The sequence below is a fragment of the Chlamydotis macqueenii genome, chromosome 21 (assembly GCF_036417535.1).
Source record: "Chlamydotis macqueenii isolate bChlMac1 chromosome 21, bChlMac1.mat, whole genome shotgun sequence".
Classification (NCBI taxonomy): Eukaryota; Metazoa; Chordata; class Aves; order Otidiformes; family Otididae; genus Chlamydotis; species Chlamydotis macqueenii.
The window spans coordinates 4,531,292-4,558,046 of NC_141576.1; the positions used below are offsets into that span (position 1 = coordinate 4,531,292).

General features: G+C 45.6%; 1 protein-coding gene across 6 annotated transcripts in view; it reads right to left on the reverse strand.

Moving 5' to 3' along the window:
- The window catches only part of RERE (arginine-glutamic acid dipeptide repeats), a 191,711-nt gene that overhangs the window by 11,782 nt on the left and 153,174 nt on the right, over window positions 1–26,755 (reverse strand). For all 6 annotated transcript variants that reach the window (XM_086764391.1, XM_086764388.1, XM_086764390.1 and 3 more), the window contains 4 exons: window positions 5,852–6,014; window positions 3,604–3,696; window positions 2,641–2,840; window positions 1,224–1,385 (listed from right to left, as the gene is read on the reverse strand). In XM_086764391.1, coding sequence (XP_086620517.1) covers window positions 1,224–1,385; window positions 2,641–2,840; window positions 3,604–3,696; window positions 5,852–6,014 — 618 coding nt within the window. The remainder of the gene's footprint in view (window positions 1–1,223; window positions 1,386–2,640; window positions 2,841–3,603; window positions 3,697–5,851; window positions 6,015–26,755) is intronic.

Below are 26,755 nucleotides of genomic sequence, written 5' to 3' on the forward strand. Positions count from 1 at the left end.
CCACCATCTGCCAGGAGCAGCTCCCAGAAGACCTGCATCTACATAATGCTCTAGCCGCTCCCCCTGGAGGTCAAATTTAAGACAGAACCCAAGAGAAACGGCAATTTTACTTCTGCAGGCAGAAACCCAAGGGGCAGTTCGCACACAAACCCTGCACACGTTTCTGACACGAGCTAGTGGGAAAAAGCAACGTGGAGTAAAGCATTCCTCGTCATGCAGATGTGGTCTGGAGCTTCGAAAGTGAAGGAGTATTTTAGAAAAAGCCGTTGTCTTCAGCTGTGCAGAATCAAGTCCGTCAGGAACTCATACCAGATCAACTGGCCCAGTACACTCTGGGCCCAGCACCAGTTAACAGAGGAGGGAGCAAGAATTTCTGCAGTATGCAGACCCATACAAGCCTCTTTCTACTACGTGAAAGTCTTCCTTTATTCCTGATATTTGAGAGGGATATTTTTACACACCCTCAAGTACAGGGCTAACAGTGAGCAGCTATTACACGATTACTACCTTCTTTCATGGCCTGGACAGCTTTATACATGACATAATTACCTAACCTAACTTCAAATTTTAATAAATTCTCAGTTTTATCATGTGAAAACTCACTCCATACTCCAGTTGTGACTTTTTTTTTTTTAAATTTATTTTTAACTTGCTACTTTTCAATTTACACTGCTTAATGGCAAGCCTTCCCACTTCATCTGCCCTTGCTCCTTCAGCACTCTCTTGGAAAGGCACTTACTCATTTAAACACACTAAACTGTCAGCTTGCTGTGAAAAATCAAGCAAACATTCATACAGAAAACCAGTAACAGAAGTAGTCTCAGTTACTAGATATTCATATTCCTTTGTAAACAAAGATTAAGTACTGCTTAAAAAAAAAAAGTCTCCAAAACTGTCTACTTGTCTTAAAGACAGCACTTCTGATCTGTATTACTTCCACAAGCCTAGCTTGCATTTGCATCCACAATTGAAGGATGAATTTATCAGGAGAGCAGTGAGGTTATGCGGGGATCCTTTAATGGTTTTTAATCACTAAACATCCTTACGTACAGGAACAAAGCATCACTCAGATGCACCATCACATCTTTTGCTTATCCACACAAGCAGGAATTTCTAGGTCACTGAAAGAATCCCTGGCCTCCTAGAATCTGCGTCTCATTTCTCTGAGCGAAGAGGCCCCAAGTGCCCAGCCCTGACACAGAAGAAGAATGGGAAAATCTTACCTTGGTAGACTTCTTCACCGAATCTGCTTTGCTGTCATTGCTGGAGGTGCTGGCGGCGCTAGGAGAGTTGCGGCCACTGGAACGGATGTCTTCATTAATGGGTGAGGCTCTACCATCAGGGCTGGCTGGCTGCTTTTTACGACCACTACGTAGTGTAGACATCTATTTGTTTAACAGAAATAAAAGCGTATCAGAAGTCAGCCTTTGTCCAACCTCTATTTTTTTTCTGTCTTACAGCAGTGGCACGGATGGAGCACTCCTGCTAAGAGCTTGAAAAATTAAAAACCAAGAGCATTTAACATTGTTACAATTTTTCCTTGAAAGCTCATCTGGACTTAAAAGTAAAATTAGGCAAATCCTTAATTCGTCCATTCAAAAACATTAAGTGTTGATTATTTAATCTAGTAGTATCTGCTAGAAATGACAATATTAGAAAGATGTTCCAAGGCTGCTGCTCTTCGCATGCTAAATTTTCTTCCTAAAATGCACGCACGCACATTTGCAAGTGTGCACACACACGCAGCGAACGAGGTAGGAGGGCCCTCATGTTTCATTAAAAAAATGATGGCATTCAAGCAGTCAAGAACAGTTTCTAAACCCACAGTTTCAATGCTCCTGCTCTGCAATAAGGAATCACAGTAGAGCGTATGTCAATAATTAATGCTGTTTCCCTCACAGTTTGGCAGTTTTGTGGATGACTGGCTACCACAAAAACACTGAAGCCAGCCTTACCTGACAGTGTCGCCTCACAAGATGTTTAGAAGCGCTGGTCACATCATCGCGATCAGAAAGACAGAGAGGGGAGGGCAAGGGAAAGAAATCTATCTGCTGCTTTCCATCAGCCAAAACCCAAAACACACCAAACGAACAAGAGCTGCTGTCAGAGGTATCGCAAGCGATTTGCACACAGTAAGGCTCCCAGCATTTCACCCCGAGCAAAAACTCTGCCAGAGCACAGGAACCGCAGGAGCAAACTACAGTTTTCTGTAGGGAAGAGATTTTAACTCCAGTAACATGAGAAGACCGCATGAACAGCGTTCAATTTTTAAAACTCTTCCTTTAAAATAAGCCCAAGGGCTCACCTCCGACAGGATCCAGCTGGAAGAAGGATACACACTAGCTCAAAATGACCCAGTGGCCAAGCGTCCCCTTATGATGACAGTCCTCTACCAGTCATTAAAAACACGGGAATAGCAAGTTTGACTAGAACTTGCAGAAGAGACATTTCAGCTCCTTTTTCCAAACAAAGCCTCAGGTTCAGCAGATCTCACACTTGCAGACACAAACGCAGCAGCAGGGATATATCACGGCAAATACGTAAAACAGAAAAAGCGTCATTTTAGAAGTCTGAGTACCTTTTTCCACACAACACCTCCTCTGTTCAGAAGAAGCTGCAATGCAAGAGTGTTAAGCTTACCGAGCCTCGACTCCGCCTTGTCCTCATGCTATGCTTTCCACTAAGTCCATCATCTTCCTCTTTGACAGGCTTAAACATAAAGGGTGGAGGGTCTACAGGCTTCTCAATGGGTGGCAGCTCTCCGTATTTCTTGAAGTGAATGCGACAATCGGTGCACAACAAAATGTTTTCTCGACCGCCGTGGTGCCAGTCCTTGGAGGCTTGGGGCAGGAAAAGCAACAGCTTAGAAATACATAATGTACCAGATGCTCAGCACAAACACATCGCATCGTTAAAAAAGCACAGCACAACTAGAAGAGCAGCTGCCTTTCTACAGACAATGAAGTTTCTGGAAAACTTTGTCCCGTCCCAGGCTTAGTCTGTGTTCCAGTGCACATCTTCAATACTCAATTTACAAACGAACTTGTTTACTTAACCCACTACAGCTTGGAAAACAAAGAAAGAAGCCTTATCTGCTCTACCTGGGAGGTAACAGGCAGCTATTATTCTCCAAAGCTGTGGTTTTTTAAAGTGAAGTGAGCTACGAACATCTCATTTCCTTCCCTTCCCTAGTTTGGGGCTCACACTTCCATGCCATGCATATGCCCAAATATCACACAACCTTCAGGAATACCTACAGGAACAGGGCTGCTGCAGATGAGATCTGGAGCATAAAAAAGTTTTGTGTGTGCCTGTCACAGCCCAACACTGATTTGTTACATCACAAATTGATTATATAGATTATGAATTACGTAGATTTTTTTCCTGTATAAATGTCTACCTCTCAGGATTCTCTTTGCCACTGCAATAATTTGCAATGGCAACGCATGATTAACTCCGTTAGGAATGCTGTGTATATTTTAGCTGATTCAACCCCACTTTTTTTTTTTTTAACAGCACACAAACTGCTCTTGCTTGAGTGAACCTGCATTAAATAGGCAGCAGCAGAAAGGAGAGCAACACAGCAACGAATCGGGTGCGTACTGGTTGTGAAGCAGTGACGACAGGCGTAGCCCTTCAGCTCCTGTTCGCTGTCCTCGCTGTCAAAGTCATCTTCACTGGCCGAGCTCAAGTCCACTGAAGAAGTAAAGAACAAGGGAAGAAGAGGAAAATGGCTAAGAAAAACCCAGTAGGATTTTCTATTTCTTCCTACTTGGCTAAAAAAACCCCAATTAATAATAGTTCTCAGATAAGTTTTGTGACTTCCTACAACCACCTTGCCTTGGATGGCCATTATTTCCAATTTTGCAAACTAAGCAAGATTAAAGGAGGATTTCAGGAACGGGCCAAGAGATACCACTCACAGAACTTTTGATTCAGTACAGAGTCCTTTTCCAACTAAATTATCATTCAAATACTGTTCGTGTTTAGTTAGAGAGGCTGTGCTCCAAAAGTACAATTTTCAAGAGAAAGGAGGTTTATCTCTAGAACCTGGCCACATTTAAAATCAAGTATTCTACACCTAAATCCTACTTTACTAGATTCCATGGACAGATACTGTGGTGGTGGCTTTTCTGGTTTTTATTTTGTTTCTAGACTTCATCTTCTACACCAGATGGGGACTGTTGTTATGCTCTGTTAGACAGAGCTGTATTTAACCCAAGAGCTAGATGTGTTTTGCGGGTGGAAGAAAGGACCCTTGTATGTAGTGCATCTTTTCGAAAAACATGGTGTCATTCTTTTGGATGAGAGGTACTACACGGATACTACCAGCTTTCCAGTCCTTACTGCAAGCCTCAGAGTTGTAACCCGTGGCAAACTCATATTTCAAGAATGTCACGTTTCAGAGAAGCAGAGAATATGGAAAGGGTTGCTTTCCTTTGTGGCAAGCAGTAACAGCAAATTAGCCGATTACAAGGCTGGGAGCTAAAAAGCACCGACTAAACCACTGAAAATCTGCAGACATCACTAAAACAACTCAGGAGTAAACCCTTTCTTATGGAGAGGACTGCATTATTCCAGCACCACCACTGTAAATTCACAACATAACAGGTCTATAATTTGTCACAAGCAGCAAGCCCTGTGGCTTCTTTTGTTCACATCTTTAATTAGAAGAGAAGTCTCGATGCAAGAATCCTGTTTTTCTAAAGATTCCAAGAGGGTATTTTGTAATACATGCAGGTTACAGAGAGGGAGGGATTCTACAGCACTTGCCATTAGCGTTTGTCATCAACTCATTACTCTTCAAATTAACACAGGTTCCCATTTAGTAACAGTAGCTGCCAGCACTACCTTAATTTCTACGTTAATTCTTGCAGGTGTTTGAACTCTGACTGCAAAACTGACAGCAGGGTGGAACTTGCTTTCTTTTACTAAATTGATTTTTAATCTCATCCTGCAGTCGGATCCATATGGATGTGTCCTTCCAGCCACACGCACTCTGAAGTGCTGAGTGTCTGGGATCAAGCTGTAGTGTCAAGATCCTCACTTCTTGTGCACACAGAAATCAGCAACAAATCCTATTAATTTCAGCATGGAGAAGCTAATAGCCCCTTCTTACCGCCTCACTAATACCCTCTCCTGAATTCTCTGTCCTGCCTGCTCACCACATCCTCCACCTCCCCGTATTTTATAATAAGAATCTGCCAGTTTATGCCTTCCACACAGTCCCTTTCTTCAGAAGGCATGTCAAACGCGCTGGGTTTAGTCCACAGAAGACTTAAAACTCAGAAGGCAATATAAGCCTTTTACATAAAAGTTGATAAATCCATACGGACATCACTAATCGCAACCCTTTGCAATGCAGTACATTCACTGGTTTGGGGCAGTATTCTTTGTTTAGACACTTCTGCTTCAGTCAAGGCCAAAGTTCTTCCAACCTGCACTAAGATATGACAGCGCTGAGATCAAGCAGAAGGTATGGGTCACCAAGGAAGGACTAAAGGGACTCCATTCCAAAGGGATGAAGCACTTCCCTCTTGCATTTTCTAATTCCCATTACTGTAATAAACCTGGAGAAAATACAACACAAAACCAAGCGAAGAGTAGGGAAATTCAGTACTAGGGCAATATTTCCATCCTTACAGGATGCTTTTATGTTTCAGAACCGCACAAAGCACTTGGTGATCAAAGCCGCCCTCCGCATTCCAGCGGAACCGTATAGGAACAGGAGAGGGCAACTGCCTGCGCCCCATTTCCTTGCTCGATTCACTTGAAGGCACAGCACCATTTCATTACTGTTGCTCCCTGCGTCTAAACAGAGATAAATGCATTGCTTTTAGCTTCCACTTACAGAATTCACTGGAGGGGGGCCTGGAGGGAGTGTTGACTGGAGTGGAAGCAGTTCGAGTTTTAATTCTCCGAAACACAGCCTGTCTTCGATGCCTACGGTGGGCTCGAGAACTTGCTGCTTCAGGGGTTTTCTTCCAATAGTAATAGAAGGTGATTAGTTCTCCCTGCAAATACAGAAGGAGTATGTTAGAGGGGCATGCAAATCTGACTTGTCAGCTTTTTTCCTCCCTTTTGCTCTCTGTATGCGCGCACATGTGTTTTTGTAGGAAGCTTCATGATGTATTTCAACCAGACAAAAGAATTCTTTAGGTAAGACAGAAAAAAGTCTGCTTTGTTTTGGTTTTTTTTTGGTTCACTTTTGCAGGGGAGGAACAGAAGTAAATAAATGCCTTCTCACTTCTCTCCTCCTTCCCTAGAAAAGAAAAGAGGTTGGGTAGCAGGTATCCAGCATCCACCTGGGTACTGCTGGTGTCCCTGTCTTGCCGTCACCATCCCATGACACCGCTGCCCAGCTCAGGAGGCACGGCACCCGGAGACGTACTGCCTCTCAGTGAGCTGTCAGAACAAATAACTGACAGCTGCTAGGAGTTCTCTGGTGTTTACACAAAGAATAAGGATCATTTCAGACAGATGCTGCCACGTTGTCAACCTGCATTCCATGTACAGGTATTTATCAGTATTCCGGCTTAAAAAGCTGAAAGTTAGAACAAAACCATGTTCAACAAGAAGTCTATAACCATAACTCAACCCTACTACAATAAATGGTGTTTTAATTTGAATGTATATGCCCACATCTAAATTAATTAGGCAGTTAGAAGAGCACACCTAGAGAAATGAGTGATAATTTCGCAGCATAATGAACCTGGCTGACGCTCAAAAACCAGAGCAGCTGCCATTCGAACTGGCGGATGCAACGCCGAACTGAAGAGCAGCGTGTGGTTTTCATCTCTCTTCTCTTGCTTTGAAACCCCATCATTTCCTGGCGGCTTGTCTGCCTCTAAGGTAAAAGGTGGTGTTTCTTTCAAGTCACAAGAGAAAAAAAAAAAAAAAACAAAAAAAAAAAACAAAAAGGGAGAAGTCCTAACCAGCCCCTTGCAAAATCAGCAGCAGAACAAACAGACCCGAACTGCCCACAAAAAGGGTTTCTTTCAACTGCGTTTTACGTGATCAAACACCCCACCTCAGCCTGCACCCTCTGCGGGGAAATCCCGCAGCCCGCGCGCAGGGCAGATCGCTGCGGTTAACGCTAACAGCCACACGCTTAATCCCAGATCTTAATCCCAGCTCTCCCGAGGGCCTCAAAGAACTAATTACAGCCACAACCAACATCTGCACGAGCGAAACGCTTGGAAGACAAGAGGAGGATGTTGTTCTAGACATTAACTGCTGACATTTGAGACCCTGAAGAATTTTACCAGTGCCTCATTTAAAAATAGAAACACCAGAAAAAGAACGCAACCACAACTCTGATTTCTGGCAACGGACAGAAGAGATGCATTTTCAATCTGCGCTGCTCCAGACTGGGATTGATGCTGCCGATCCCCACCAAACGGTACCCAGCGGGATGCTTGTGAGGAGGAGGAAGGACTAAGTGGGTGAAGTGAATTGTTACCTACAATTGTTAATTTTGAAGGACAAAAGCCCCACTAAAAAAAAAAAAAAAAAAAAATTAAAAAAATATATAAGAAAACTCTTTCCTGAAGATAATCTAAACCTACAATGGGTGCAGGCTGACGGTGACGAACACCCGAGCTACGTCAGATCTGGGAAGAACGCAGAGCTCTGACACCCAGCACCCCGCTCCGCTACTGCACGTTGGACGGCACGTGCTTGCTTCAGAAACACCGCTTTGCTTGGAGGCCGTTCAGCCGGCTCAAAGTCCACCCAGCACAACCGTTTGTCAAATGGAGGACGTGACCTGCGCCAGGCGGCAGACGGAGCTCTGCAGAAAAGCTTTTGCAGCGCTTTCCCGAGGCAGAAAGCCTCTTGCAAACGAAGCCAGCCACATTTTACCCATAAATTCATTTATATCAAATCCGAGGTGTCAGCACCAAGGAGCAAGTCAGTAAATCCCAGGTCTTTATGTCAGTGAATTAACGTGTGCTCTGACGTACGGCAACAGCAGAGTGCAAGCCAATCTGCTCTCCTCCCGTCGTAAAATAGGAAATGGGAACCTATCTGAGCTCTATTTACACATCACAAACCCATCACGTCCCCAGGGAAGCTTAACTTACACCTGCACTCCATCATAAACCAAATTTTTTTTTTACAAAGGTGTATATTTATAAGAAGTACTAACTTCAGGATCACCATGCTTCCCCCCCACCCACCCCACGACCCTCCCAAAACTGCAGCCACGAGTGCATGCAGATAAAGACGAAGCAGAACCAGTTTTACCCCATCTGTGAAAACTGGATACATTAAAGGACTAGAGAATATTCTGTAGTTCAGATCTTCAGACTGCACAGCCACACGACTCAGTAAATGACTCAACTTTCTGACAAAGACAGAGAAGTAGAAGGCAGAGAGGAAGCACACGCAGAGAACGTTCATGTTATACACACGCACACAGGTTAGACACGTACTACACGGAAAAAATTCCACGCCAGATGTTATTAGCTGCCTGGCTACCTAATATTATATATCATCTACCTCAGGGATTAAATGCTGGAGTGGAGCGAGCCTGGAAGGATTAGAAGCAGCCGTACTGGTGAGCGCAAGGGTGGCAGAGGCTTGAGCACAAAGGAGTAAATCAGGAGAGCTCCGGATCTACGAACGGGGAGTAAAACCAGCTTCCAGCTTCGCCGCAAGTGAAGTCAAATGAACTTTAATCAAACACGCGGAGCGTGCGCTGCCGAAATCCATCGCACATAAATTCAGGGAACAAAAGCTGCTGCAGAAATCAATAGCCTACTGAAACATTAACACAGGCAGGCATTGATCAAAGGGCCCTTTCACAAAAGGCAGCCTTGCAAATTAGCTGCTGGCTTTGCTTGCAAGCAAACAGAAAAGCATAAACGCTGCTGACATGAATGGCCTGCAACGATCATTTTGTTCCTGGCGATATCACCTCACCTCACCACAAGGTCTCGCAGTCAACACGTCCTACATCTCTGCGCTGTAATTGCAAACAGCTTGATAAACCAGGCAGCCTGGTGCCTGCGCGGGGGGGGAGGGCGGCTGCTCTCAACTGGATTTTCTGGGTAGCAGGTCTACACCCAGGGGAACAGGCCTAATCCAACCACCTGCAAATACATTGTACGTCTCCTTTGAAGCTTTTTGTGCCAGGAACTGGGTATTGCTAGCAACACCCCCACGCACTAAAATCACCTGCGACAAAGCAGAATGTCCATCCTTCACTGCATCACTACACTCCTTCACCCTAAGAGTGACATCCCCCTCATTCCCAAACTTCACAGATCAATTAAGGAAGGAGGGAGACCGCTGAAGCAACTACTGCCTGTGGTGAGGTCTCTGGCTGATAGTGGAAAAGTAACTCAAGGCCTGCAAACCAAGTTCAGGAAGGGCTGAACCTGCTCCTTGAAACAGTGACCTTGTTTGTCGCTCTCTAAGCCTACTGAAGTGCGCAGACCATCTGAAGCCAGGAGGAGATGGTCTTCTTTTGCAATAAGCACCATCCAGCTGCATCTGGCATCTGTCACCCTCTTCTCTTCCCTGCCCCTCGTAACGCGCTCCTGTTTAACCAAGCTCTGGAACCACCAGTAGAACAGGCATTGATCACCACTGCAAAGCCTCACAACGAACGGGAAACTTCAGCGATGCATGACCCAGCTTATCACCGCTTGGAACGTGAAGTAGCAAAATTTTATACAGCTGCACGTACACGGATGATCCATAACGCGTATGCAAATGGCAAACAGGAGTGTTCAACAAAGCAGTGCCTCAGCACATGCAAAACCGTTCTTCAGTAAAGCTCCCAGTCCAAGGAATTAGAGCAGTCGTAACGTTCCAGAGGTTTGGTGGTAATATTCCCAGTATTCTGAGGCAGCTGTCCAGCAGGAAGGGTCTCCATGTCCAAGTTGCTGCTTCTGTCCCGAGAACTGTTAATGGCCTGCCTCCTGTCCCCAAAATCACCTCATCTCTCAGACCCCCAGATACTGGTGCTGCTGACATAATTGTCCATTTGTATCACTTACCAATAAATCCAACACGTTAGAAGGAAAGTCCCAATAAAATGACCCACAAGTCCACTCCAACAGCACCCCTCAAACGAGCAGCTCCAATTCCTGTACTGTGTCCCATCCGAGAAAGATGCTATGAGTGCCCTCCCGGATCAACTCCATCAAGGAGCAGCTCTTCCCATCAGCGTGGGGAGATTAATTTCTCTCTGACTGCTCAGTTGTTCACAGTAACAGCCTCACATCTTGATACAACGCCACCTCTCTTTTCTGCAAGCACAACTCCATTTTTTAATGTTAACATCGGATTAACCGCCCCAAGCAATTTATCAAACACTTACACAGCAAAATGAGAAACGCCGTTCAGGCTTTGAATGCTACCCTTCCTCTGAAACATCTACCTTCCCATTACTGAAGTTTAACGAGACAGAGGGGATATGTTCTTCACTAAAAACCACAGTTCAGCTTTCAACAATTCTGAAATACATCTGGAGCTCATAACTCCTCAAATCTCTTGCCTTCTCCTGCCAAGACCATTTCACCCCATGTTGAAGGTTCATAGGAAAAAAAAAAAAAAAGTCATGGTTCATCTCCTTTTAGCTTTGTTCTAGGTGTTATCTTCTCAGAGGAAGAACCGGCTGGGATCCGCTCCCGCAGGAGCACACAGCACTGGGACGGGCTCTGCAGTCCAGCTTGGAGGATGAGCTGACAGAGGCTCAAGCGTCCCGCATCCCACATCCTCCCTAACACAGCGCTCCTGCGTGCGCTGCACAGACCCGCTGCATTTATCAGGAGGTTACTTCCTTGCCATGTGGCACCCTTTTCTTACCTCTCTCACCCATAATTTTTTGCGGTCCATCAAGCTCCCACATCACAAACCACCATACCCTTCACAAACGCCCCAGTAAGTGCTGAACGCCCTGGTTTCTCACTTCCCATCAGTTGTTTTCAAATGTAAAACACACAAGCTGTGCCCCATGTTTGTGTTTAGTCTTGCCTTAGCTAAGCAAAGGATTAACACCGCGTATGCATCTCTGGATCTGAGAGGTTCTGACAGCCCTGCTGCAGCAGAGCCCGCTCCTACGGAAGCCAATCACACACATCAACTTACCTTCAAGTATCTGCTGTGGTATAACAGTGAGCAAACATCATAATTGCTGTTTAATTTCCCCTGAGCCTAGCTCTGCCAGGAAGAAAAAAAAAAAAAAAAAAAAAAGACAACATGGAGAAGGGGAATAGCTTTACAGTAATTACACAGAAAAGGTAAATGACATCTCTCTTCCATGGCTATGGCAGACCTGAGGGGGACAGACTGTCCAGCTGTGCCCTTAATGAATTCACAATCTTTCTGGAATGCATCAAGATTTTATTAAGTCATCTCAGTTGAGCTAATGCTCCCTATAACTGAAGTCCTGTGGTAAAAACGCTGTCTCCAGCGCCTCTCTCCTCACTGAATCTCCTGGCTTGGCTACAACAGCTGCTCAAACGCCTGCGTGCCAAGGGGCATGTCAAGAACACGGACCCCACACGCACAGTTTGGCATGAGGGAGCTACGCACCTTCGGTACAGATCAGAGCATCGCTGGCTGGCATCTCCAGGTTGCTTCCTGAAGCGTTACAGGACACCCGGAATGTTGCCGTACACTGTCAGACCAGGAGACGCACTTGAAGGTATTGGTCCCTTCCATCACGCACGTCTCCAGCCCCAAAAGTTCCTAACACAAGAGGCAGAAAAGTGCAAACATTGCACAAGCGTGCAACAAATCCTCTGACCTGAGCAGCACAGCCCAGCCCAGCCCGCCACATCAAGGCAGGAATGGGACAGCGAGGGGAGAGCCTTGCACAGCTGCTTCTTGGTACGAGCCGCCATCCATCCAGAGAAGATCTGGAACGCCTGTCTTGGTCCGAACAAGTCTGAAGTATTGAAAAAATGCAGCCGGGAAGAGAAAGAACAGCAGCTGCGTGCAGCTCAGAAGAGCAGAACCTGGGCATCTACACAATTTGAAGCTTGGTCTACACGCCCCTGCCAGCGATGATAAATAGGTTTGCATACGCTCTAATTAAGCTATAAGTCTCAGCAGCTTGTTCAGTTGCGCTGATTAATGTCCACCTTGGGTGCACAGGAATACTGCAGAACCTAAAACACTGCTGAGATTTTAAGAGAGGCTTTTAAAAGCCAAGCAATATTTTACTAACGCTCCAATAAACACGTTAAAAATCGTGGGATGCTCGCTAAGGAATATCCTGCAGGTGTCTCGGTTCTCTAGCATATTTTAAAAGTCCAGGCATTTTATCTAGCGATTCCTCAAGCCATTTATTATCTTTTGGATGGCAGCACACAGCCTTCTCTCCCTGGTCTCTGCTAAGAACTCAAGCTACCATTTCAGGAGAAGTCTGGCTGTCCTAACGCTGTTCCCTTGTTCTGCACAGCAAGGTCTGCTGGTTTAGTTTTTTATTTGAAATTCCTGGTGAGACAGGCTGGCCAAGTGGGAATCCAAAGAGGAGAGAGGTACATACAACACCCAGGCTAACTCCTTGGGTTTTTACGCTGTCCGTTTACCCCCAGTACAGGAACAGCCACAGAATTTCCTGGGAACGCAGCCAAGGTTCCATCTGTATTTTCTGGATTTCATTTTGTTGTGGAAAAAAAATCCGATACGGCTTTACACCTTCTAACATCTGCTAAACAAGCACTGCTGCCCCGCTTAATCCTCTACAGACCAGAGGAAGAGTGAGCTTCTACCTCCTACAAATTATGCTTTTGGACAGACAGCTGACACAGGCCTATGACAGAACTGGTCATTAGAGACCTGTGCCACTCCCGATTCTCCCAAAACCAGTCCGGAACCTGAAGGTTTCACTCCAGAGTTCCTCAAGCAGCGATGAGACCAAAATAACGTCTTTTTTCGTGTTACCTAAACACACAGATCACTTTTGTAGTTCTCCCAAGAGATTATTTGCCTTCCCTCACAAATAAATCAATAAATAATCAACATAACAGGTGAGTGCAAACTAAACCCAACCCTTACAACAAAATTACGGATGGGAACTGGAAGTGGCGAGAGACACAAAGAGAACGGAATTGCTAGGAGAAAAGAGTCAGTGAACAGGGACTGCAAAGCGGGGAGAAAAAAGGAAAGGAATACACAAGCTGGGATGTAAATAATCTCTCATTTGAAACAAACACACATCTGCAGGAACACCCATTGCACAGCGCCTTCCACTTGATGACAAAGCCAATGACGTATTTACAAATTAAGTCCCAGCAGATTTTAAGTTTTAGAGCGTACAGAAACAAAGAGAGAGAAGATTTACCAGTTGGCCAGGATCGATCCTGTGTGAGAAGCACAACGGTACTGATTAACCTCAAACCAGGTGAGCAGCTCACCAGCGACAGCCGGGCTCTAAAACGCCTCGGGAATTCAGAACCGGGACAACTGATCGCCTCACCCATCCTCACTACAGCACTGGCTGCCCCGCTCCTCACCAGCTCCGCTCTCCTCCTGCCCCAGGACAAGCTGCTTGCTCCTTCAACTGGATATTCCTCTTTCATTCCTACCACTTGGTCGCATGGTTTTAGCAAAGCACACAGAAATCTCAACGTTATTGTCCATAGTCTGATAAAAAACACCAGTAACACATCCCTGTGCCACATCCAACTCCCAATTTTCACCTACCTCATTTGCCAGCCTTTTCCAGTGTTTTTAATTAAGGTTGCACATACTGGTAGGAGACAAGAAAATTAGGATATTATGGAACTTACTGTTGCTATCTGTTCTATGCAAACATTTTTTTTTTTTTAAATGGATTTAAGTACCCGGTCTGCAAAACCAAACACATGGCACGCCAGCGCGTTGTTTGAAGCCTCAGCCGCAGTTCCAAGCTGCTGACCCTCTCTCCAGCTGTACATCACGCCAGAATGAAAAGAAAGCTTTTGTAATTAAGGTTTCTTCCTCCAGAGACCCCTCTTTGTTAATCAACAGAGTTCCTCATCCCCACAGGAACTCCCAGGCTGTTGCCTGCATCCATTATTAATTATTAGAGCCTGCCTCTAATAGTGTCAGTTATAGTTCTCCAGGACTGTGTAACCGCCGCCGGTGTCACCAGGTGCGCCCCGCAGGGATCGCTGGCGCTTGATCAATTAAGAGGTTATCAAAACAGTGAACGGAGTTAAGAACCCGCTTGCCTTACACACATCTGTCGAGGATTTATTTTCTACTCAGCTCCCCTTTGCAACTGACATTATCAAAGCATAAAAATTCCTGATGTTAGAAATCCTGATTTGCTTGACCACTTTTAACTCAAATCATTCAACTTTTTCCCCCTCCTGTCCCAAGCTCACCCTCTACCTCTCGTCTTCCCTCTGCCAGGCTCAGCTTAAGCACAGTCGCCCAGTCTGCAGCACAGAGGGGTCTCCCGTTCCAGCAGAGCCCAGTTCTTCAGCACGAACGCGATGTTTTCACCTGGCACCGAGTACGAACTGCCTCACGCAGACAGAGCCTGGAGAAGGTAATTTAGCCCGTGTGGAGCCAGGGCATCTCTGTTCCCATGGAGGCTCAGGCTGGCATACATGCAGGTTCCTCCCATCCCACTGCTCAGCATCTATTTGCTCTCCCTAGCAAATGCAAATATTCTGCCCGTTTCCCTTTTCCCTTACCTCTCGACGCCCAAAGCGCTGCCCCTAACAAAACGCATGCGGGCCAGGTGAATTAAACACGTTCTGAAGCACGGAGATGAAAATCCTTTTGCTAAGATGGGAGAAGTTCCTATTTGCTTGAGCCAGAAATTCTGTCATTCCATTTTACAACCCGCATCAAAGGCCTGGGGTTCACAGCTGTTTCGTGCAACGTCTTTCACTGCCAGTCTCCTGTTAACTACAAGTTCTCAATATCGGAGCTCACGTACCAGGACAAAAAAAAAAAAAAATAAAAAAAAAAAGAGAGTGGGATAAATACACACCCGTGACACGGAGAATTCAGCAGCACGATACAAGGAAGAGGGTTTTCTCAATGAAACACTGATGTATCGTCCCTTTAACTGCACTTTCTTTTTGTACCAGCCCAATAATTAAGTTGCTCGGTTCTATATTATTAGAGTTCAGGTGCGGGACAAACCCACCATTTCCCCGTTACTGGCGACATCACAACGATCTCTCTCAACGCCTGTAACACATCACATTTACACCATCCAAAGCAAAGGCATGGGTGGCGGTTCACGCGGGCGTGTACGAGAGGAGCAAGCCATAAAGCAGTTAAAACCACCACACTCCATCCCGTAAACATTTTTCTATTTATCTGCCCTTCATTACATGCACAATCTTATTATCTCTGCACAGCCTCAAAGCGACAGCCGTCAGGGTCACCCGGTAAAATACACATCGGCAGCGTTACATTTAATGACTGGAGCGGGAAGAAAAATGAAGGATGGGAGGAGTGGAGTACCACAGGATGTTTTACAGGGATCATCAGTTATATCTGTGATTTCCTGAGGTGATAATTGAATGACAGGGGCTGGGGGAAATCCATTTTTGAGCCTGGGAAAGGACCGTTAAGGAAAAAATGGTTTTGTACTGGCAGCGTGTAATGGCTGCCAGAAAATGAGAAAGGTTCCTTCAACCACAGCAGTTCCTCTGGTTTATGGATTTTACACAGGGGTTGAGAACTGTATCCGGTACAATCAGCTAACTCTAACCAAGCAAAAACATTGACAGGCTCTGGTAATTTCATCCCCAACGAGGCTACTTTCTGTTGCGGTTTGCATGTCAATTTTAATTAATTTAAATGAAAGACTAATTCGTGTACGTGCATGCGTGTGCAGAAAAGTGACACTGCAAACACAAGGACAGCACTTTCTACTTTCATTATTTTTATTTAAACAAAGTATTCAAAATTTAGTTCTCCTATTCAGCAGGGAACTTAATCCTGCATTTCAGTGAGGTATACATATGCTGATTTGTTTCTAATTCTGCACAACAGAAATTAGGCCTGCAATTATTATAAAAGTTTTGCTACATTTAAAGTATTTTTATTATTGCAGTGTGACTATTTTGCAAATAATATCAAACTCTACTCACCCAAACACTTCTCATGTTGTAACTGTCAGCTTTATTTGCTCTTAGTTGACTACTTCACAGCAGTAATGCAAGTTTTCTATTTAAAACAGACCACTTCCAGTTAATTGCCACTTACAACCAGTCCCCTGCACCACTGCACCACGCCGCTGGACGCCCCGGGCTCACTGGAGACACCGGCACACAACTGGAGGGTGACAGGAAACACTGACCTTGAGCTCATCAGAACCGGAAGGGTTTTCTCTCACCAGAATTCTGGGGAGGGGCAATAAACCCCCCCACATTCCCATTTCTCCTGAGCTGCAAGAGACAACCATTCCATAGCTCAGCAAACTCCCCTTCTGCTGAGCCGGGGATTTACAGAGCGGGAAGATGAATGACATTTTACCAATCTGAAAAGATGATTTCAAAGGGTTAAACGATTCCATCATGCAACGCAAGTTCCTGGCTCGACCCACCTGAGAAGACACCGGAGCCTCTCACATTCAGCAGAGAAGCTGCTAGCTATCTTTCAAGCTCCAGTTTAGAAGTCACCAGTTAGTCCGTAAGCGGACAAGTGTTCCAGGCCAAGCAGATCACATCACTCAACACCTCAGGGGCACCTTGGATGGTCTGGAAAAAATTCCAATCCCCAGGTCGCTGCAGCTTCTCTGCAGGTCAAACGTGCAGATCCTATGACGTTTTATGGGTCACCAAAGACTATCTTCCTGTTAATTATAGCAGGGACTTCTGTTTCCTCGTAGGACACCATCTCACGCCTTCATAACTCAGAACCAGGTTTCAAAACAAATCTGCTTCTTGACATATGCATTTATTGGAATCTGATGCCATTCTCAGTAGCAGTTCATTCCCATGATGTCACGTAGGTTTGGGGTTTTTTTTCCCCTCCTTATTCCTTTGGAGAGTGGGTTTTTACCTCTAGATTAAGAACTCCGATTACTTGCCCGCGCTCTGCAGTCCCGGCCCCATTTCCGTCCCGGGTAGGCAGCGGTCACTGAGAAGCTAACACACCACAAAACCAAGGAAACAAAACCACTCAAATCAGTAAGAAATGGAAATTCTTAAAGTTTGACCAGATTTTCCTGTTTTTATAGGGCAAGAAGAGCTGAAAGGTAAGTAAGGAATTATCCATTTGTTTCTCAAACATCACATTCTGTAACTGCTTGTATTTAAACAGAGAAATAAGAATTAAGATCCGCTTAGCTCTGAGACAATCACCAGCAACGCAACCCTGCCACTACCAGCACCGTTTCAGACCGCCGCTGTGTCTGCGCTGCCCTGCATTCCACGTTTCCGTGCAACAGATGTTTCGGGTTTTCCAAACGCATCTGCGATGGATCACACAAAGCCTGGCTTGTCAAACGTACCGCTCTCTTCCCTGACGTACAGCTTCCTCCCCGTGCAGCCTGGGACCTGCAGGGGAGCTGTTGAGTTTTAGCAGTTGATTGTAGAGTCGCGGGAAAAGCAACAGCATTCAGAAAATGCTGAAAATTACAAAGGAGGCAAACTTTGTAAATTAATCCTCAATGCTAACGAGGAAAGTGAAGATGCACTCACAAACAGAACATTTTTCTGTCCCTTTTTTGTTGCAGCTATCCTCAAAGTCCTCACAACTGATTATTTCCTATGAAAAACCCCGATTCCAGGCTGAAGACAGCTAGAATTTGACCTCTTAATAAAAACCTCTATCACATCATGTCCAACACCTGAATGAGACAGACAGAGGAAGAAAGCCATCTGTCTCACACCTGGAAAGCATCAAATAAACTCCTACAAAGCCCCAGGCTTACCACCGAAAACTTTACTCACACCCTACACAGACACGGGTTTAAGGAGGACGGCTCCTGCCCTGCTACTCCGGGAGTTATGGGCAGAGCAGTAAACTTGCAAACACTCTCAGACACACATCCCTGTCCCTAAGCCTTGATTTTAAACAGGCTTAGCTTCCCTCAGACCCGACCCCTCAACAGCTGTTTCCCTTTTACTGCTCTCCAAGAACATTTCTCTGAAGCAGGACATTTTCCAGATTAAGTGCGGAGGGCTGAGGGGCACTTAGCGTTTTCCTGTTGATCACAGCAATATATGAGAAGAGGAACACTGAAGCAGGACATCAAGCAACCCCCTCCACCCTCCCAAACCACAACAGAACTGCCACGTAAGCTGCTTATCCCTCAGTTATTGTTGCTTCCCTCCAGTCTCCAATTCTGTCAGGAAAAATTCCTTAGCAAGCAAAATTTAACTAAAAGACAATGCTAGGAGTTGTAAAGCAGTATTAGAAAGAGCAATTCAGTGGAGCTTACTGTAATACCTATACAGTGAGCTCAAAAGGGAAAGAAATTGCTAATTCTTTACAGTTCTGCTCTGCCTGGGGCCTCCAGCAAGCATTAATCCTGCCGCTGCCTCGGACAGTAAGTTTGATCCCCACTTCACAAATAAGGGAAAAAAAAGCCAGCAATCTGGGGCATGACTTCGGGCTCTGACTCCTGAGGTCTTGCAAATCACACGACGGTGAGTTCAGAGACGAAATCTGGCTGTGCCACTAATCCTGTCCTCGCTCTCCACGCTCCACATCCGCAGCAGGGGTGTCAGGACGGGCAATGTGGCTGCTGCAGCCGATTTTACAAAGTGTGCTAACTTAAAACGTCACGGATTTCGGTTTACATTGCCAGCTGATGGAACAGTGGACTCTGTTTCACCTTTCTGTCACGTCCGCTACGGGGATGCTAACCTCTGACAGAAGAACCGTGTAAGCAGGAGAGAAAAGCAGCGTGACGGAACAAGGAATTTAAGGCAATGGTATTTTTCATCAACCCCCCAAAAAATAACTGCCACGCAGAACCAGAGATCTCAGAGGCAGGAGCGAAACCCAAGAGACTCCTACCACTAAGCAAGCTCATCTTCTAATTGCTATTTCTCACAAATTGGGCAAATTTCAGGTTCTGACCCACTGGATGCCAGAAAGCAGCTGCAGCATTAGAAAAGGCACCTCCATCTATCTGGCTCTGCACAATAGCTGTTATACAGAACCGCAGCTCCGCGTGCCGTCAGCCCCCGGGGAGGTGGAAGAGCCGTTACAGCAAAAGGGCAGCGCTGGCAAAAGAACAAATGGCTGCAGACCTCACGAGCTTTAATACGAAGTTTGATCCGTTCGTCAAAAGGATCTGAGAGATGGTTGCCTGTGACGACAGAACCCAGATTCGGCAATCCCCCCGGCCTGCTCTGGCCCTGCGTTCTTATGCCAGAGGAAAAAGCAGCACAGACCCCAGGAAACCCATCAAGCAAGGGTGTGACCTACTACACAGGCAGTCTGCCGCTTACGTAGCATTTTCCTTACAACACTCCAACAACCTTATCCTAGAGCTGCCTCTCTGCTTCCCGGAAACATTTCTCTCTACATTTCACTTTACCACCCACGAAAAGCTCCATTCCCTCACGCAAACAAAGTCAGGTTCATTTCCCTCTTCACAGGTATTAGGCTTGCACTGTCTTCATCTGCCTTCTTGTTCTGCTACAAGTTAAGTAGAGATTGGCAGTTTCTGATAGAGAGGAATAAAAAGCCATTTTTACCTAGTCAGCCATCTTCTGAAGATTAAGATGAAGACCGCTTGACTACACTGCTTTATGAGATACATAAAACCATACAACCAACTCCTCCGAATGATGCTCGACAGCTCCCAGTACACCACAGAGCCTGGACCGGCACTCCCACCCACCCAGCCCCTCCACTGCACAGACCTGTTTCTCATCACTAGTTTATAAACACTGAAGAGTCTCATTTCATCACTAAAAGCTCAGAAATTCTTTACTATTACAGCTAGACTACGCCAATATACCTTGGAAACGCAAAGACTGACTGATCAGGTGTTTAAAATGCACCGAGGATTACAGCATTTATTCCCTAACATATAGAACGTCAAAAAAAAAAAAAAATAAAAAAAAGAAGATGGCAGTAGCAAGCAGAACTGAACTTGGTTTTGCCTTTCAGCTCATACCTTAGAGCGAAGTTATACTGTCAGCAAGGGCTTCCAGCCTTAACTTTGTGTGTCACAAGACTTTCATTTTTAGTGGTCATCTTCTAAAATCAGTGTTACTCCCTGAATGTAAATCAGAGTGAAGTAAAAACCAGTGACTTACTGTGTTTACTCCGTTAACTAGAAGTGGGTACACGCCGAGTTAGATAAGAATTTGTTCCTCAAAGAATCCAAGAATAGATTTCTCCCTCCTCCCGAAGGAAACCACCAACCTGTGGCTCTAGACACAGCAGCACCAGCTTTTATCCATTATTAAGTTGCATTACATTTTGGATTTGGTTTACTACAGCAAAGCATTACCCCAGAAATAAATTCTTCAGAAAGATGCAGAGACCCAGTGACGCAGCTCCGTGCTGGGAAAAAAAAAGCTTCAGCTGGATGTTCAGCTCATTGGTTTCACCGCCCTAAGTTTGAAAACTGGAATGCCAAAAGCCGGTTTGGCGGGGACACATTCTCATTCCTCCTTCTAACTGTGGAAGACTTCCATTTGCGAAACCAGATCGGGGTTTAACACAGCGCTTGGGCTCAGGGCCAAGCTCAGCAAACAACCACATGTCCTGCACATGTTAACATTTCCTACAGACATCCCACACTCGTAGCTTTTGTAAAGGGCTCCTCTGTACACCGCCCCATCCCACCAAACCTGCAGTCAACAGGCTGGCTCAGAACGGCCACGCTGACATCATACGACAAACCATTCTGGGAATCCTCCAGCTCCTGCCTTTTTTCTTTTCCCTGTCCACTCCAGTCCTTACAAAGCCTTTTTACAACCAAGCTTTGGAATAAGCTCTTTAAATTTAAGCGGTTTTACCTCCACAACACCTTTACAGAACAGGCTGAGATATCATCCCATTCTGCAGAACGTGCAGAGAGACTGGTCAAGCCAGAAGAGAAGGTCCTTCAGAAAACAGAACGCAGTTTTCTCCTTACATGACTAACTTCATGGTCTGTCAAACCATCCTTCTGCTCAGTTTTTTTGGCCTCTCGTCAGACTTTTTCCTCCCCCTTCCAATCCCTCTGGAGTCAGAACAGGCAGAAATTCCCAGCAGGGGCAGTGGCTGAGCACAGGAGGCACAGGCTGCTGCGATTCTTCCTGGCAGGGCCTAGGTGATGAGTGAACGAAGATAAAGCGATGGTACCGTGCCTATTTAAGTACCAGGTTGTAACATGCTGCTCCTGTCAACTCCCCAAAAATACAACATCATAGCAACGCGTCAAAGAAAATCCCATTGGTCTGCTATTACAGAATTTATTCCCTGGGCAATGCAGACAGGTAGTATTTTTCAGGGAAAAAGCAACACACCTCTGCCTGATGCAGGGAAATCTTCCAGCCTGAGTGCTCTGGCATCCAAAAGGAGTGAAGGCATCCGGGACAAAGTGCTGATCTTACTCATATAAAACCTGGTTTAATTTAGAGTAATCCTGACTTACTGAGATAAAAACCTGAATTTCAGCCAAAGAAAACAAGGAGAAACGATTTCACACACGTCTACTTTAGACCTCCACATTCTTTTGGCTACCATGTCCAAAGCATGTTATTTCCCAGCTTGAAAAACCTTTAACAAGTTTCTTTTGTCTGTAAGCAATAGCTGAAGAAAATAAGACACGAAGACCAGAGGGAATCTGAGCTACGTTGAGCCAAGACACGAGGAACTGGCATCCTCCTGCTCCAGCAGGTAGCTGCTTCCCGGGGGAGGCCAGACAGACCTCACTGGTGAGGGCTATCACCAAGCTTTCACACCGGAAGAACCAACAAAAAACAAAGCTCAGCCACAGTAAGGTTCAGCGCCTGAAGACTCATTAAGTAAGTTTCTGCAGGCGCACTGGGAACTCTCCTTACAGATTACACCTCCTTTCTCCCTGTTTCAGTGAAATGGAAACACGTCAGTTAAAGGATAAGCAAAACTAAGTTTGGAGGAGATAGAATCATAGGATGGTTTGGGTTGGAAGGGACCCTAAAGACCATCCAAGTCCAACTCCCTTGCCTCTGGCAGGGACGTCTTTCACTAGACCAGGCTGCTCAAAGCCCTGATCAATCTGACTCCAAATGCTTCCAATGATGGGGCATCCACAACTTCTCTGGGGAACCTCTTCCAGTGTCTCATCACCCTCATCATAAAAAATTCTTCCTTATAAAATTCTTCCTTCCAAACTAAAATTACTCTTTTTCAGCCTAAAACTGTTGCCCCTTGTCCTGTCACTACAGGCCCTGGTAAAATCTTTCTCTATCTTTAGACACTGAAAAGGCTGCTATCAGGTCTCCCCAGAGCCTTCTCTTCTCCAGGCTGAACAGCCCCAACTCTCAGCCCTTCCTCACAGGAGAGGTGCTCCAGCCCTCCAATCATTTTCATGGCCTTCTCTGGATCTGCTCTAACAGGTCCACGTCTGTCTTCTAGCGTGGACTCCAGAGCTGGATACAGCACTCCAGGTGAGGTCTCACAAGAGCAGAGCACAGGGGGAGAATCACCTCTCTTGACCTGCTGACTACACTCTGTGTAGCCCAGGACAAAGCTGGCTTTCTGGGCTGTAAGCTGACATTGCCAGATCACATCTAATTTTTCATCCGCCAGTATCCCCCAGTCCTTCTCTGCGGGGCTGCTCTCAATCAACTCATCACCCAGTCCGCACTGACACCGGGGACCGCCCCGACCCGGGTGCAGGACAGGACCTTGTACTTGGCCTTCTTGAACTTCACGAGGTTACTCATACGCCTTGTAAGAGTGGTGGCTTAGTCCAGCCAGAGGCACGATGTGTTTGATTCCATTTCATCCACGAGGCAGGATAGAGAAGTACTTTCTAAAGCTATGTGTCAGAAAAAAGGTTCTTTTTGGCTGACATCTTTGCAGCCTCTCTAAATGCAGAATCCCTGTGTTTTCCATATGAAATATTCAATAGCCTAAGCAGCTCTCAGCTTTATGCGCAGTTCTTCATCAATTAGGAGCAAAACACAGCAGTGACAGCCATCTCGGCTCTTAAAGGCGTCTGCTGCTTCAAACAATTCATCACCTCAAGTCCTTCAACAGCAACATTATTACCTCAACAGCCTTTCTGTTCTTAACTCTTCCCTACCCATGTGTCCAGGTCTGGAGTTCGCAGCATCCTGCTCTACCAGCCGCACACCCCGTACCTCGCAGGCTTGGGGAAATCCAAAGAAACAAAAAGCCATCGATTCAAGACGCAAACTGATTTCTGATGACAAGTACGCTCAATTACCCAGCCACTGACGCAACTAAGGCAGAGACCCTGCAATGGCAGCAACCCGAGACACTACACAACTCAGGAAAAGAAACCCTGTGACACACAAAAAAACACTTTTTCCTTGGTTAAAAATCACTTTACTGTGCTGGATCCAGTCTCACACGTTACAAGCACTGGGTACGCCTTGAGTGAACCAAGTGCCATTTTGTAATTAATTCTAGCTCTCATTTTTCCCCCTCGTTAAACTAACCAAGTAACACCACTACAGATGTACCGTTTACTTCTGGTCCATCCTTGCAGGTATTGTTTGTAAGGTAACTGAATAACGTCTCCATTTATTTGTACGTTCCTGTTTCTCAGGCTTCACTTGTGAAATCGCAGTCTGGGATTCAGCCCGTTCCCACACGCGTGCGAGGACAACTGGGATTCCCCAGGCCTACGCGCTGCTGTACTTAGCTGCTACCAAGCGAGTAGGACAAAAAGTGGCATTTTCAGGTGGGAATAACACAAAAGTAGCAAATTAAGACAAATACAGATTTTTTTTTTTCATGCAAATGGTACTAACGATAAAAACAAGAGGGACAGAAAATTATGCACTAAAAAAAAAACAAATGTTGTATTTACCGGACTTTTTCTATAGCAATATTTTTCACAACAGTACTATCATATCTTTAAAATGTTTAATGCATGTTTCATACACAAACACGCACAAAAGGCCCAAAGACCTGACACTCAACTCAGGCATGTAGGAATTTTGACATCACTTATTTTATACCACATAAAAATATCACCAACAGCTCAAGGTCTGAGGACACCAAGCTGTGAGCAGCAGCCGACCACCACACATCCACTTCTCCACAGCAGGAAAGGGACTGCGAGTAGGTGAGACGCAATCCTTCACTTCCAACTCGCTGGTTCACGTCCAGTCCGAAGCACCAGCGACACACGCGCCGAAGGGCTGGCAGCATTCCCGAGAAGCGTGTACGCATCCTGAGGGCTCAGAGTATTTGACGGAGTCAAGGAGTCTAAATCCACTCCTACTCTTCTATATGCAAGACACACAAAACAATGAGCAACTCGTCCGGACTTTGTGCAAGCCATAACCGCTCTGAGCTGCTTCAGTTTCCTGATCTGGTCTCCCTTCAGCGGGATAAAGAGGAGAGCAACACTGCAGAACTCCACACTTCTGTGAAAGGGGTAAATTGTGATCGAAGCCTGAAGCTAGAGAAATACTGAAGCATTGAAGAAAGAGCAGGAGATGAGGGAGCAGAAGCAAAGAAAAACAGCCTTTGCAAATTCCACTCTTTAGAAAAGCCTATCTTTACAAAAGGAAGCGTACAATATCCACATTCAAACACACAAATAACCTATTAACCCTGTTAATTGACTGTCCAAAGCTCCTTACCCAGTTAAACATCAGAAGTAGGCCACGTCAAGAACTACTGTTCCCCCCAGTTCCCTCACTTCCCCCTCTTCTTGGCCATCCTTTCCTCTGCAGAAACGCTACAAACCCCAAAATTCCTGATCGTCCCCTTCAACACAGCACCTGCACCCACAGCTAACTGGATCTCTTCCCCCAGCACCCCCGATCCAGTCCTCCTCCCTTTCAGCAGCTTTAATTACCACCTGAAACAAGCCATCTACAAAACCCACCAGCGCAGAAGCCCCCTGAAAAGGGACGAGGAGGCAGCAAGGAATTACACTGGACATTGGCGAAGCCAGCACCAGGGCATCTGCTGCAAGGCTACGGCAAAAATGTTTCTGTCGACTCAGCCATCTCGTCTGGGAAATTATAAACCCTGCAGGGATGCTCGCTGTGAAAGTTTCAACCATTTGCGCAGCAGCGTTCTGACGAATGCAAGCGACACAGTAATGCTGCCGGTACGACTATCACGCCACATTTTAACTTTCCTGAGGATTCCTATTTCACAAGGGCTTGTACAACTGTTTGCAACTGGCACGGTACGAAAGTTGGCATTACACAAGGCTTGGTAGATTTTACATTGTGTGTGCTTCAAAACAAAAAAGCAGCATCAACTTGTGAAAAAAAAAAAAAACAACCCTAATTTTTCCACGTCAAGTGGAGATAGCCTGCTAGATCTCACTTCTTTGTTAAATACAGAATAGTTTCACAAAAAGAGAGCCCATCTTTACACAAAGCACTTCTGGGCTGCCACTGCTGGTTAAACACGACTGTTGTGCTCCAAATTCAAAGGAAGTTTTCAAGATGCTGTCACAGTCTGACCCAATCTGACCACGCACATCATTATTCAATCGTTTCCCCACTCCCCATTCCCATAACAGACTTATTTTTTTTAATAGAATGCCAAGCTTTTAGAGCACGGCTTATTTCACCAGGCCGTATTTTTTCTTAAAGACATTTTAATCCTCAATAGCAACACAGCAAGTAAGTATCTGAATCAAGGTAGAATTGCTTAAAAGGAAAACATGGGAGCAAAATGGCGTAAGACTCACGGAGGGTGCCAGAGGGAAAAAAAAGGAAAAAAAAAAAAAACCCACAACAACTGTCATGTAAGCTTGAAGTAATTGGCTCCATACTTTCAACATGAAAAGCAGCCCTTTTCGAGATAAAAGGAGCTGGGCTGCCCATAGTGCATTAGTGTATAATCTGCAAAAGGCTGACGTTAACTGCGCATTTGAAAACCCACCTCCCGGAACGGGCACGCTGTCACAAGGCTGTGCGTTCGAAAACTCCGCCTGAGCGCAAGCCTGTGGTTTTATTAGACTTGGGCAGCGAATTTGGAACGATGGGGGTTTTGTGTGTTGTGACTGTTGTAGTTTGGTTTGGTTTTTTTTGTCTTGGTTTGTTGTTTTTTTTTTTACATCATTCTTGTTCCTTCCAAACGTCTTTCATAGCTTCTGTCTCCCAAGGAAAGTGAACCAAGGAAGGACACACCAGTAACAGACTGGATCACAGCACAGTATAGCCATGGTGCCCTCAAAATGGGTTAACTTTTCCAGTAAAGTTACACTGCTTCTGTACAAACGCAGCAGTACAGTTTCCTACGTGGACAAGCTGAGAGTGAGACTGCATCACAAAAACCAAATTAATTGCAATTTTAATGCTACAGTAGAGACTTACGCACGTTATCGCTTTCCGTTGTAGAACGAACACTCACCGGCGCTACCATCTTAAAACCAAAAGTCAAGAGTAACTTGAAACGTGTGCCTTCCTCCTATCCCAGCTCGTTAACTAGATGATTGCAGCGTCTCCTAGGCAATGTGCTTGTTAACATTAACTCTGTTTTCCAAGGGCAGGCAGCTGTATTATCCGGTACTTGCCCACCACTGGTTTAACTGTCCACGGCAGCCAGCCTTGGCAGTCTAGCAAGAAGAGAGCGAAGCTTTCTGTAACGCTGCCTTAGCTGCGAACAACTGGGTAAAGGGAGGGAAATACTGTGGTTTTTTCAGAATTATGTTAATCAGTAACAAGTCTGTTACTGAGTC